General features: G+C 47.0%; 1 protein-coding gene across 6 annotated transcripts; it reads left to right on the top strand.

The window, feature by feature from the left end:
• The first annotated feature begins 43 nt into the window (after positions 1–43).
• On the top strand, positions 44–12,030 carry LOC110487335 (peptidyl-prolyl cis-trans isomerase NIMA-interacting 1). 6 transcript variants are annotated; one of them, XR_005036782.1, is made up of 7 exons: positions 44–444; positions 6,633–6,767; positions 10,576–10,686; positions 10,939–11,018; positions 11,187–11,354; positions 11,449–11,654; positions 11,791–11,922. XR_005036782.1 is itself a non-coding variant. In XM_036948779.1 (6 exons), the coding sequence occupies exons 1-6, from the start codon at positions 381–383 to the stop codon at positions 11,394–11,396; spliced, it is 453 nt and encodes a 150-aa protein (XP_036804674.1). In that variant the 5' UTR covers positions 50–380; the 3' UTR covers positions 11,397–11,411. The 6 variants fall into 6 exon arrangements, 4 of the variants coding, with proteins under 4 accessions (XP_036804674.1, XP_036804672.1, XP_036804673.1 ...); XR_005036781.1 differs by lacking the exon at positions 11,791–11,922 and adding an exon at positions 1,965–2,027 and having other exon boundaries at positions 48–444; XM_036948779.1 differs by lacking the exons at positions 11,187–11,354; positions 11,449–11,654; positions 11,791–11,922 and adding exons at positions 1,965–2,027; positions 11,355–11,411 and having other exon boundaries at positions 50–444; positions 10,939–10,976.
• The last annotated feature ends 2,630 nt before the right edge of the window (positions 12,031–14,660 follow it).

The raw sequence follows: 14,660 nt of genomic DNA, 5'->3' as shown, positions 1-14,660 counted from the left end.
GCTATGCCGTAAACCAACCAGAAGTGCTGCGAATAGTTGCAACGAAATAACAAATGCGGTCACATCAGTCTATAAGGGCTTTTTTTTTTTTTTACTGTAGATCAGTGGAATAAACAGCCGAAATGATATCAACATACCATTCGATTAAATCCAATGTAGTTTATCATGAGAAATACATGTCTAATGCAACAACAACAAAACACATGTAAAAGCAACCCTTCTAGAAAAGTGAAGAATATTCTAAACATGTCTCTTTGACACCTGGCGGATGGAAGGTGCAACAACAGAATCAGCAGCAGACGTTTCCTTACAGCCGCATTCTACGAGCCACCAGAGGCAAAGAGGAGTGACTTGCACAGTTTTGAAAGCAAGCAGGGAAAATGGCAGACGCCGAGGACGAGAAGCTACCGTCCGGGTGGGAAAAGCGGATGAGCCGCAGTTCCAGTAGGTTGAGAGCGATAATTAGCTATATCATCCGAGCAATTTGTCGCTGGTGCACAAACCACTTGCATGGCAAAGTACCGACCGAACGAACCCAAATGCTAGCGTTAGCGGCTTAGCTAAATTACTTAGCTAGTTAGGTTGGTTGTAATCTTGTTGCATCGTTAGGTGGTGACGCATGTTTATTTGTGAATTGTGTCTGATGGTTATTCGTTTGACTAGTGCGTGTATCAAAAGCTATCATCTGGTGTTGTTTAGTTAGCCAGTCATTACCCTCACGACTAACCCAGGAAGCTAGCCTAACTAGCAGCGGCGCATGCATGTTTTGACAACTGTTCAACGTACTATGCATTGGACAGTAACTTATTTCATAATCAAAACAATTCTTAGGGATATATGTATTGGAAGATATACTGTTGTATGGGGTGTCGTCATTTTGAGTTGGTCAGTTTATTCATTTAATGTCCATTCATTCATTTCACGCCAGCTCGCGAGGTAGCAGAAAATAACAAGGCCCATAACAATGACGTCATTTTGTCCCGCGCCTTGGGACCATTCCGACACCTTTTTTTTTTTTTTTTTTTTTTAACCTTTAACCTTTAACCTTTAACCTTTTTTTATAACCTTTATTTAACCAAGTCAGTTAAGAACAAATTCTTATTTTCAATGACGGCCTGGGAACAGTGGGTTAACTGCCTGTTCAGGGGCAGAACGACAGATTTGTACCTTGTCAGCTCGGGGGTTTGAACTCGCAACCTTCCGGTTACTAGTCCAACACTCTAACCACTAGGCTACCCTGCCGCCACCTGTGTTAGGATGGCGGGTTTCTGCCCAGTGAGCAGAAGTTAAATAAGGATTTTCTCAACGCCTTCTTCAGCATAATATCATTAAAAGTTGCTGAAGACGACCAACTGAGATTAGTTCTGTCCATTCCATGACTAAAGCAAAATGCTTTTCTGTGTAGGTTCACGCTTTTATCTGTGTAGGTTCATGCTTTTATTTGTGTAGATGAATGCTTTTATCTGTGTAGGATTCATGCTTTTATCTGTGTAGATTCATGCTTTTATCTGTGTAGATTCATGCTTTTATCTGTGTAGATTAATGCACATGAAGGAAAGGAAGCTTCGGTAGACTTCAGTTGTAGCATCGGCTCCCTCTTTCTCATCCCCCAAACCAACACCTCTCCTCTCTCTTCCCTCCCTCCCCATCCTTTCTCTCCCTCTCCATCCTTTCTCTCCCTCTCCATCCTTTCTCTCCCTCTCCATCCTTTCTCTCCCTCTCCATCCTTTCTCTCCCTCTCCATCCTTTCTCTCTCTCCCCATCCTTTCTCTCTCCCCATCCTTTCTCTCCCTCCCCATCCTTTCTCTCCCTCCCCATCCTTTCTCTCCATTCCCTCCCTCCCCGTCCTCTTTCTCTCCCCCGTCCCCTTTCTCTCCCTCCCCTCTCCCCTGTCCTCTCTCCCTCCATTCTCCCCCACCAACCTCTTCCTCCCCCATCCTCTTTCTCCCTCCTCCCTTTCCTAGGTAGAGTGTACTACTTTAACCACATCACCAATGCCAGCCAGTGGGAGCGTCCGGTGGGGTCAGGTAGGTCGCCCAGCAGCTAAGGGGATGGACCTGTAGCTGACAGGTCACGGTTAGAATCCCTGGTGGGGCACTGTAAAATTAAACTGGGGGGGGGGGGGGGGGGGGGGTGCTGGCCCTTAACCCAACAACATACTGGCCCTTAACCCAACAACATACTGGCCCTTAACCCAACAACATACTGGCCCTTAACCCCACAGCATGCTGGCCCTTAACCCCACAGCATGCTGGCCCTTAACCCCACAGCATGCTTGCCCTTAACCCCACAGCATGCTGGCCCTTAACCCCACAGCATGCTGGCCCTTAACCCCACAGCATGCTGGCCCTTAACCCCACAGCATGCTGGCCCTTAACCCCACAGCATGCTGGCCCTTAACCCCACAGCATGCTGGCCCTTAACCCCACAGCATGCTGGCCCTTAACCCCACAGCATGCTGGCCCTTAACCCAACAACATGTTGGCTCTTAACCCAACAACATGCTGGCCCTTAACCCAACAACATGCTGGCCCTTAACCCAACAACATGCTGGCCCTTAACCCAACAACATGCTGGCCCTTAACCCAACAACATGCTGGCCCTTAACCCAACAACATACTGGCCCTTAACCCAACAACATACTGGCCCTTAACCCAACAGCATGCTGGCCCTTAACCCAACAGCATGCTGGCCCTTAACCCAACAGCATGCTGGCCCTTAACCCAACAACATACTGGCTCTCTCCATCCAGGGGCGCTGCACTATGGTTTGACCCTGTGCTCCTCTACTGTGTGTGAAGTGTGCTGCTCCTCTCTACTGTGTGTGAAGTGTGCTGCTCTTCTACTGTGTGAAGTGTGCTGCTCCTCTGCTGTGTGTGAAGTGTGCTGCTCCTCTACTGTGTGTGAAGTGTGCTGCTCCTCTCTACTGTGTGTGAAGTGTGCTGCTCCTCTCTACTGTGTGTGAAGTGTGCTGCTCCTCTCTACTGTGTGTGAAGTGTGCTGCTCCTCTCTACTGTGTGTGAAGTGTGCTGCTCCTCTCTACTGTGTGTGAAGTGTGCTGCTCCCCTCTGCTGTGTGTGAAGTGTGCTGCTCCTCTCTACTGTGTGTGAAGTGTGCTGCTCCTCTACTGTGTGTGAAGTGTGCTGCTCCTCTCTACTGTGTGTGAAGTGTGCTGCTCCTCTCTACTGTGTGTGAAGTGTGCTGCTCCTCTCTACTGTGTGTGAAGTGTGCTGCTCCTCTCTACTGTGTGTGAAGTGTGCTGCTCCTCTCTACTGTGTGTGAAGTGTGCTGCTCCTCTCTACTGTGTGTGAAGTGTGCTGCTCCTCTCTACTGTGTGAAGTGTGCTGCTCCTCTCTACTGTGTGTGAAGTGTGCTGCTCCTCTCTACTGTGTGTGAAGTGTGCTGCTCCTCTCTACTGTGTGTGAAGTGTGCAGCTCCTCTCTACTGTGTGTGAAGTGTGCTGCTCCTCTCTACTGTGTGTGAAGTGTGCTGCTCCTCTCTACTGTGTGTGAAGTGTGCTGCTCCTCTCTACTGTGTGAAGTGTGCTGCTCCTCTCTACTGTGTGTGAAGTGTGCTGCTCCTCTCTGCTGTGTGTGAAGTGTGCTGCTCCTCTACTGTGTGAAGTGTGCTGCTCCTCTGCTGTGTGTGAAGTGTGCTCCTCTGCTGTGTGTGAAGTGTGCTGCTCCTCTGCTGTGTGTGAAGTGTGCTGCTCCTCTACTGTGTGTGAAGTGTGCTGCTCCTCTACTGTGTGTGAAGTGTGCTGCTCCTCTACTGTGTGTGAAGTGTGCCTCTCCTCTACTGTGTGTGAAGTGTGCCTCTCCTCTACTGTGTGAAGTGTGCCACTCCTCTACTGTGTGAAGTGTGCTGCTCCTCTCTACTGTGTGTGAAGTGTGCCTCTCCTCTACTGTGTGAAGTGTGCTGCTCCTCTCTACTGTGTGTGAAGTGTGCCTCTCCTCTACTGTGTGAAGTGTGCTGCTCCTCTCTACTGTGTGTGAAGTGTGCTGCTCCTCTCTACTGTGTGTGAAGTGTGCCTCTCCTCTACTGTGTGAAGTGTGCTGCTGTTTGGGGGGATGAGAAGAAGACTGTTTGTTGTAGCATCATATGAACAATTAAGTTGTATTGGTGATGAGGGGACAATAAAGTGTTTTTGTATTGTAGGTGAAGGGAGGGGACAATACATTTGTGTTGTAGGTGAAGTGGAGGGGACAATACATTTGTGTTGTAGGTGAAGGGGAGGGGACAATACATTTGTGTTGTAGGTGAAGGGGGGGGGACAATACATTTGTGTTGTAGGTGAAGTGGGGGGGACAATACATTTGTGTTGTTGGTGAAGTGGAGGGGACAATACATTTGTGTTGGTGAAGTGGGGGGGACAATACATTTGTGTTGTTGGTGAAGTGGGGGGGACAATACATTTGTGGTGTTGGTGAAGTGGGGGGGGACAATACATTTGTGTTGTAGGTGAAGTGGAGGGGACAATACATTTGTGTTGTTGGTGAAGTGGGGGGGACAATACATTTGTGTTGTTGGTGAAGTGGGGGGGACAATACATTTGTGTTGTTGGTGAAGTGGAGGGGACAATACATTTGTGTTGGTGAAGTGGGGGGGACAATACATTTGTGTTGTTGGTGAAGTGGGGGGGACAATACATTTGTGTTGTAGGTGAAGTGGAGGGGACAATACATTTGTATTGTTGGTGAAGTGGGGGGGACAATACATTTGTGTTGTAGGTGAAGTGGAGGGGACAATACATTTGTGTTGTAGGTGAAGGGAGGGGACAATACATTTGTGTTGTAGGTGAAGGGAGGGGACAATACATTTGTGTTGTAGGTGAAGTGGAGGGGACAATACATTTGTGTTGTAGGTGAAGTGGAGGGGACAATACATTTGTGTTGTAGGTGAAGGGGAGGGGACAATACATTTGTATTGTAGGTGAAGTGGGGGGGACAATACATTTGTGTTGTAGGTGAAGTGGGGGGGACAATACATTTGTATTGTAGGTGAAGTGGAGGGGACAATACATTTGTATTGTAGGTGAAGTGGGGGGGACAATACATTTGTATTGTAGGTGAAGTGGAGGGGACAATACATTTGTATTGTAGGTGAAGTGGGGGGGACAATACATTTGTATTGTAGGTGAAGTGGGGGGGACAATACATTTGTGTTGTAGGTGAAGGGAGGGGACAATACATTTGTGTTGTTGGTGAAGTGGGGGGGACAATACATTTGTATTGTAGGTGAAGGGGAGGGGACAATACATTTGTATTGTAGGTGAAGTGGGGGGGACAATACATTTGTGTTGGTGAAGTGGAGGGGACAATACATTTGTATTGTAGGTGAAGTGGAGGGGACAATACATTTGTGTTGGTGAAGTGGAGGGGACAATACATTTGTGTTGTAGGTGAAGGGGAGGGGACAATACATTTGTGTTGTAGGTGAAGGGGAGGGGACAATACATTTGTGTTGTAGGTGAAGGGGAGGGGACAATACATTTGTGTTGTAGGTGAAGTGGGGGGGACAATACATTTGTGTTGTAGGTGAAGTGGGGGGGACAATACATTTGTATTGTAGGTGAAGGGGAGGGGACAATACATTTGTATTGTAGGTGAAGTGGGGGGGACAATACATTTGTGTTGTTGGTGAAGTGGAGGGGACAATACATTTGTATTGTAGGTGAAGTGGGGGGGACAATACATTTGTGTTGTAGGTGAAGGGAGGGGACAATACATTTGTGTTGTAGGTGAAGTGGAGGGGACAATACATTTGTGTTGTAGGTGAAGTGGAGGGGACAATACATTTGTGTTGTAGGTGAAGTGGAGGGGACAATACATTTGTATTGTAGGTGAAGGGGAGGGGACAATACATTTGTATTGTAGGTGAAGTGGGGGGGACAATACATTTGTGTTGTAGGTGAAGTGGAGGGGACAATACATTTGTGTTGTAGGTGAAGGGGAGGGGACAATACATTTGTGTTGTAGGTGAAGTGGAGGGGACAATACATTTGTGTTGTAGGTGAAGGGGAGGGGACAATACATTTGTGTTGTAGGTGAAGTGGAGGGGACAATACATTTGTGTTGTAGGTGAAGGGGAGGGGACAATACATTTGTGTTGTAGGTGAAGGGGAGGGGACAATACATTTGTGTTGTAGGTGAAGTGGAGGGGACAATACATTTGTGTTGTAGGTGAAGTGGAGGGGACAATACATTTGTGTTGTAGGTGAAGTGGAGGGGACAATACATTTGTGTTGTAGGTGAAGTGGAGGGGACAATACATTTGTGTTGTAGGTGAAGGGGAGGGGACAATACATTTGTGTTGTAGGTGAAGGGGAGGGGACAATACATTTGTGTTGTAGGTGAAGTGGAGGGGACAATACATTTGTGTTGTAGGTGAAGGGGAGGGGACAATACATTTGTGTTGTAGGTGAAGGGGAGGGGACAATACATTTGTGTTGTAGGTGAAGTGGAGGGGACAATACATTTGTGTTGTAGGTGAAGTGGAGGGGACAATACATTTGTGTTGTAGGTGAAGTGGGGGGGACAATACATTTGTATTGAACGCTGATGGGAGGGGACAATAAAGTTGTATTGAATTGTAGGTGATGGGAGGGGACAATAAAGTTGTATTGAATTGTAGGTGATGGGAGTGGCGAGCCAGACAAGGTGCGTTGTTCCCACCTCCTGGTGAAGCACAGCCAATCGCGTCGCCCGTCCTCCTGGAGGGAGGAGAACATCACGCGCTCCAAAGAGGAGGCCCTCGACCTCATACAAAGTGAGTAGTTGGGGGAAAGAGTTGGTGTGACAACATTTGATCTAATGTTTGACCGTCTCTGGGTGTGTTGAGAGAGATGGTGAGAGACAGTTTGATAAACTACGTGCATGTCAAGTCAGATGTTATTGGTCACATACACATGGTTAGCAGATGTTACTGGTCACACAGTTAGCAGATGTTATTGGTCACATACACACGGTTAGCAGATGTTATTGGTCACGGTTAGCAGATGTTATTGGTCATATACACATGGTTAGCAGATGTTATTGGTCACATACACATGGTTAGCAGATGTTATTGGTCACGGTTAGCAGATGTTATTGGTCATATACACATGGTTAGCAGATGTTATTGGTCACGGTTAGCAGATGTTATTGGTCATATACACATGGTTAGCAGATGTTATTGGTCACATACACATGGTTAGCAGATGTTATTGGTCACATACACATGGTTAGCAGATGTTATTGGTCACATACACATGGTTAGTAGATGTTATTGGTTACATACACATGGTTAGCAGATGTTATTGGTCACATACACATGGTTCGCAGATGTTATTGGTCACATGGTTAGCAGATGTTATTGGTCACATGGTTAGCAGATGTTATTGGTCACATGGTTAGCAGATGTTATTGGTCACATGGTTAGCAGATGTTACTGGTCACACGGTTAGCAGATGTTACTGGTCACACGGTTAGCAGATGTTACTGGTCACACGGTTAGCAGATGTTACTGGTCACACGGTTAGCAGATGTTACTGGTCACACGGTTAGCAGATGTTACTGGTCACACGGTTAGCAGATGTTACTGGTCTCACGGTTAGCAGATGTTACTGGTCACACGGTTAGCAGATGTTACTGGTCACACGGTTAGCAGATGTTACTGGTCACACGGTTAGCAGATGTTACTGGTCACACGGTTAGCAGATGTTACTGGTCACACGGTTAGCAGATGTTACTGGTCACACGGTTAGCAGATGTTACTGGTCACACGGTTAGCAGATGTTACTGGTCACACGGTTAGCAGATGTTACTGGTCACACGGTTAGCAGATGTTACTGGTCACACGGTTAGCAGATGTTACTGGTCACACGGTTAGCAGATGTTACTGGTCTCACGGTTAGCAGATGTTACTGGTCTCACGGTTAGCAGATGTTACTGGTCTCACGGTTAGCAGATGTTACTGGTCACACGGTTAGCAGATGTTACTGGTCACACGGTTAGCAGATGTTACTGGTCACACGGTTAGCAGATGTTACTGGTCACACGGTTAGCAGATGTTACTGGTCACATTCACACGGTTAGCATATGTTACTGGTCACATACACATGGTTAGCAGATGTTATTGGTCACATTCACACGGTTAGCAGATGTTGTTGGTCACATACACACGGTTAGCAGATGTTGTTGGTCACATGGTTAGCAGATGTTATTGGTCACATACACACAGTTAGCAGATGTTATTGGTCACATACACATGGTTAGCAGATGTTATTGGTCACATACACACAGTTAGCAGATGTTATTGTGAGTGTAGTGAAATGCTTGTGCTTCTAGTTCCGAATGCAGTAATATCTAACAAGTAATCTAACAATTCCACAACAACGGCCTAATACACACACATCTAAGTAAAGGGATGGAATAAGAATATACACATATAACATGTTGTTGCACTGTGTGTTACCATGTTGTTGTTGCACTGTGTGTTATTACCATGTTGTTGTTGCACTGTGTGTTATTACCATGTTGTTGTTGCACTGTGTGTTATTACCATGTTGTTGTTGCACTGTGTGTTATTACCATGTTGTTGTTGCACTGTGTGTTATTACCATGTTGTTGTTGCACTGTGTGTTATTACCATGTTGTTGTTGCACTGTGTGTTATTACCATGTTGTTGTTGCACTGTGTGTTATTACCATGTTGTTGCACTGTGTGTTATTACCATGTTGTTGTTGCACTGTGTGTTATTACCATGTTGTTGTTGCACTGTGTGTTATTACCATGTTGTTGTTGCACTGTGTGTTATTACCATGTTGCACTGTGTGTTATTACCATGTTGCACTGTGTGTTATTACCATGTTGTTGTTGCACTGTGTGTTATTACCATGTTGTTGTTGCACTGTGTGTTGTTACCATGTTGTTGTTGCACTGTGTGTTATTACCATGTTGTTGTTGCACTGTGTGTTATTACCATGTTGTTGTTGCACTGTGTGTTATTACCATGTTGTTGTTGCACTGTGTGTTATTACCATGTTGTTGTTGCACTGTGTGTTATTACCATGTTGTTGTTGCACTGTGTGTTATTACCATGTTGCACTGTGTGTTATTACCATGTTGTTGCACTGTGTGTTGTTACCATGTTGTTGTTGCACTGTGTGTTATTACCATGTTGCACTGTGTGTTATTACCATGTTGTTGCACTGTGTGTTGTTACCATGTTGTTGTTGCACTGTGTGTTATTACCATGTTGCACTGTGTGTTATTACCATGTTGTTGCACTGTGTGTTGTTACCATGTTGTTGTTGCACTGTGTGTTATTACCATGTTGTTGCACTGTGTGTTATTACCATGTTGTTGCACTGTGTGTGTTACCATGTTGTTGCACTGTGTGTTGTTACCATGTTGCTGCACTGTGTGTTGTTACCATGTTGCTGCACTGTGTGTTGTTACCATGTTGTTGCACTGTGTGTTGTTACCATGTTGTTGCACTGTGTGTTGTTACCATGTTGTTGCACTGTGTGTTGTTACCATGTTGTTGCACTGTGTGTTGTTACCATGTTGTTGCACTGTGTGTTGTTACCATGTTGTTGCACTTTGTGTTGTTACCATGTTGTTGCACTGTGTGTTGTTACCATGTTGCACTGTGTGTTGTTACCATGTTGCACTGTGTGTTGTTACCATGTTGCACTGTGTGTTGTTACCATGTTGCACTGTGTGTTGTTACCATGTTGTTGTTGCACTGTGTGTTGTTACCATGTTGTTGTTGCACTGTGTGTTGTTACCATGTTGCACTGTGTGTTGTTACCATGTTGTTGTTGCACTGTGTGTTGTTACCATGTTGCACTGTGTGTTGTTACCATGTTGTTGCACTGTGTGTTGTTACCATGTTGCACTGTGTGTTGTTACCATGTTGCACTGTGTGTTGTTACCATGTTGTTGTTGCACTGTGTGTTGTTACCATGTTGTTGTTGCACTGTGTGTTGTTACCATGTTGCACTGTGTGTTGTTACCATGTTGTTGTTGCACTGTGTGTTGTTACCATGTTGTTGTTGCACTGTGTGTTGTTACCATGTTGTTGTTGCACTGTGTGTTGTTACCATGTTGTTGTTGCACTGTGTGTTGTTACCATGTTGTTGTTGCACTGTGTGTTGTTACCATGTTGTTGTTGCACTGTGTGTTGTTAGCATGTTGTTGCACTGTGTGTTGTTACCATGTTGTTGCACTGTGTGTTGTTACCATGTTGTTGCACTGTGTGTTGTTACCATGTTGTTGCACTGTGTGTTATTACCATGTTGTTGCACTGTGTGTTATTACCATGTTGCACTGTGTGTTATTAGCATGTTGTTGCACTGTGTGTTATTAGCATGTTGTTGCACTGTGTGTTATTAGCATGTTGTTGCACTGTGTGTGTGTGTTAGCATGTTGCAGTTTGTGTGTTTAACATGTTGGTGTGTGTGTGTGTGTGTGTTATATAACATGGTGTGTGTGTGTGTTAACATGTTGTAGTGTTACATATCATGGTGTGTTAACATGTTGTAGTGTGTGTGTGTGTTACATAACATGGTGTGTGTGTTAACATGTTGCAGAGTACATAGAGCAGATGCAGTCAGGAGAGGAGGAGTTTGAGGCTTTGGCCTCTCAGTTCAGTGACTGCAGCTCCGCACGCAACGGAGGAGACCTGGGACTGTTCGGCAGAGGTAACACACACACACACACACACACACACACACACACACACACGGTCAAATGGAAAATATACTATCCACTCTCTCACACACACACACACACACACACACAAGCATCACAGACAAGCATCACAGACAGGCACAAAGTCCTGTTTTCGTTGTGAGAGAGGTGTGTGTTTCAGGTCAGATGCTGTTTGAGGACCTGTCCTTCGCTCTGAAGGTGGGAGACATTAGTTGTGATAGAGGTGTGTGTGTGTGTTTCAGGTCAGAAGCTGTTTGAGGACCTGTCCTTCGCTCTGAAGGTGGGAGACATTAGTTGTGATAGAGGTGTGTGTGTGTTTCAGGTCAGAAGCTGTTTGAGGACCTGTCCTTCGCTCTGAAGGTGGGAGACATTAGTTGTGATAGAGGTGTGTGTGTGTTTCAGGTCAGAAGCTGTTTGAGGACATGTCCTTCGCTCTGAAGGTGGGAGACATTAGTTGTGATAGAGGTGTGTGTGTGTGTGTGTGTTTCAGGTCAGAAGCTGTTTGAGGACCTGTCCTTCGCTCTGAAGGTGGGAGACATTAGTTGTGATAGAGGTGTGTGTGTGTGTGTGTTTCAGGTCAGAAGCTGTTTGAGGACCTGTCCTTCGCTCTGAAGGTGGGAGACATTAGTTGTGATAGAGGTGTGTGTGTGTGTTTCAGGTCAGATGCAGAAGCCGTTTGAGGATGCGTCCTTCGCTCTGAAGGTGGGAGACATTAGTTGTGATAGAGGTGTGTGTGTGTGTGTGTGTTTCAGGTCAGAAGCTGTTTGAGGACCTGTCCTTCGCTCTGAAGGTGGGAGACATTAGTTGTGATAGAGGTGTGTGTGTGTGTGTTTCAGGTCAGAAGCTGTTTGAGGACCTGTCCTTCGCTCTGAAGGTGGGAGACATTAGTTGTGATAGAGGTGTGTGTGTGTGTGTTTCAGGTCAGAAGCTGTTTGAGGACCTGTCCTTCGCTCTGAAGGTGGGAGACATTAGTTGTGATAGAGGTGTGTGTGTGTGTGTTTCAGGTCAGATGCAGAAGCCGTTTGAGGATGCGTCCTTCGCTCTGAAGGTGGGAGACATTAGTTGTGATAGAGGTGTGTGTGTGTGTGTTTCAGGTCAGATGCAGAAGCCGTTTGAGGATGCGTCCTTCGCTCTGAAGGTGGGAGACATGAGTGGTCCGGTGTTCACCGATTCTGGAGTTCACGTCATCCTTCGCACGGGATAGAGACAAGGCTCTGATACCCCCATCACCCCCCCGAATTTCCTCATCACCCCCCATTACCCCCGAATACCCCCATTACCCCCTGAATACCCCCATCACCCCCTGAATACCCCCGAATACCCCCTATACCCCCCGAATACCCCCATTACCCCCTGAATACCCCCTGAATACCCCCATCACCCCCTGAATACTCCCTGAATACCCCGTCACCCCCTGAATACTCCCTGAATACCCCGTCACCCCCTGAACACCCCATCACCCCCTGAATACCCCCACCACCCCCTGAATACCCCCATCACCCCCTGAATACCCCCATCACCCCCTGAATACTCCCTGAATACCCCGTCACCCCCTGAATACTCCCTGAATACCCCGTCACCCCCTGAACACCCCATCACCCCCTGAATACCCCCACCACCCCCTGAATACCCCCATCACCCCCTGAATACCCCCATCACCCCCTGAATACCCCCATCACCCCCTGAATACCCCATCACCCCTGAATACCGCCTGAACACCCCCTCCACCCCTGAAAGCCCCCTCCTATCTCCCACCCCCCTCTTGTCCTCCCTACTACCCTTAGAAGCCATCCCTTCCACGTCAAATACCCCCCCCCCCCCCCTCCACCGTTCTGTTCTATATGCAACTTTACACTGACACCTTCAACACCCCTTATCCCCATTACCTTGGCTACATCGTTGTGTGTGTGTGAAAATAAGAGACCTGTGAGGTAGTGATTGACTGACTGAGCGAATGAGTGTGTGTCTGTGTGTTCACATGGACCATTACCCCCTCCACCCCCTACTTTATAGTGGCCCCTCTCTGTTTGCCAAGGCATTATTCTCTCTCAATGATAACATGTCAGATGGTTAGTGGTAGACCAGTGTCCCATACTCTCTCATAGGAGACCGACACGTAGAAGGCTGACTCATGGGATTATTTAAATGGCTACCAACATCCCTTAGGTGGTAAAATAGTCAGGGCACAGTCCATTGTCTGCCATGTTTGTAGTCCCCCCCCCCCCCCCCCCCCCCCCCCCCCCCCATTCCATTTACTGCTTCACTGTATCTCCTATGTTCCAGGGAACTACAATACCCAGTATGCATGTGGGGAAGTGTTTTTGTAAGCTTGAATCTGCCAAGAGGCACTTCATATGATCTGTTCATCTCCCACCATTAAAGGACTCTTATTTTGTAAACCTGTCTCTGGACTTTTATTTTGTTGGGTGTCTGTCTGACGCTGCTACTGTGTGTTCAGTTCAATAAACGTTGCATGACAGTTTGTGTTAAACGACCCATTTCCCCTAAACACTGATCACCGTCCTTTTAATGGCTTTTCAGATACAGTATGTTTGCTGCATTTGTGTTAGTGTGGTGAGGTTCGATCTGATTAATATGGGTGGTGAGGTGTGACCTGATCAATATGGGGGGTGAGGTGTGACCTGACCAATATGGGGGTGAGATGTGACCTGATCAATATGGGGGTGAGGTGTGACCTGATCAATATGGGGGTGAGATGTGACCTGATCAATATGGGGGTGAGGTGTGACCTGATCAATATGGGGGTGAGATGTGACCTGACCAATATGGGGGTGAGGTGTGACCTGACCAATATGGGGGGTGAGGTGTGACCTGATCAATATGGGGGGTGAGGTGTGACCTGATCAATATGGGGGGTGAGGTGTGACCTGATCAATATGGGGGGTGAGGTGTGACCTGATCAATATGGGGGGTGAGGTGTGACCTGATCAATATGGGGGGTGAGGTGTGACCTGATCAATATGGGGGTGAGGTGTGACCTGACCAATATGGGGGTGAGATGTGACCTGATCAATATGGGGGTGAGATGTGACCTGATCAATATGGGGGTGAGGTGTGACCTGATCGATATGGGGGTGAGGTGTGACCTGACCAATATGGGGGTGAGGTGTGACCTGATTTAATATGATCAATATGGGGGTGAGATGTGACCTGATCAATATGGGGGTGAGGTGTGACCTGATCAATATGGGGGTGAGATGTGACCTGATCAATATGGGGGTGAGGTGTGACCTGATCAATATGGGGGTGAGATGTGACCTGATCAATATGGGGGTGAGATGTGACCTGACCAATATGGGGGGTGAGGTGTGACCTGATTTAATATGATCAATATGGGGGGTGAGGTGTGCCATGCGGCAGCAGAGAGAGCAGTCTATGACCAGGGTGTCACGACTTCCGCCGAAGTCAGATCCTCTCTTGTTTGGGCGACGTTCGGCGGTCGACATCACCGGTTTTCTAGCCGTCGCCACTCCACCTTTCATTTTTCCACGTCTTTTTTTTTGTCCATTTGTCTTGTCTTGTTTTCCTACACACCTGGTTTCAATTCCCTCAGTATTAGACATATATATAACCCTCTGTTCCCCCCATGTCTGTGTGAGGAATTGTTTGTTGTTTTGTGTGTGCACGCTAGACTGGTTTGCGCTGGGTTATGTCAAACCCATATTGTGTTAAGGGTTCTTAGTGCCGTGTGTTTTGTTCGCCTAAATAAAAGGCTCCTTTGGCTACCCAACTTCTGCTCTCCTGCGTCTGACTCCCTTACAGCCAGTTACGCATACCTAACAGAATTCCACACCCCACCATGGAGTCAGCAGGAGCAGGTACCCCGGTTACAGGAGTCAAGGAGTGTGTCAGAGAACACGAGGCGATGCTACAACATCTCGGCGTCGCGATGGCCCGCGTCGTCCAGACCACGGACCGCTGGGAGAGACCGAGAGTCCCTCCA

The sequence above is a fragment of the Oncorhynchus mykiss genome, chromosome 17 (assembly GCF_013265735.2).
Source record: "Oncorhynchus mykiss isolate Arlee chromosome 17, USDA_OmykA_1.1, whole genome shotgun sequence".
Taxonomy (NCBI): domain Eukaryota; kingdom Metazoa; phylum Chordata; class Actinopteri; order Salmoniformes; family Salmonidae; genus Oncorhynchus; species Oncorhynchus mykiss.
This window is presented reverse-complemented; position numbering and strand designations above follow the sequence as displayed.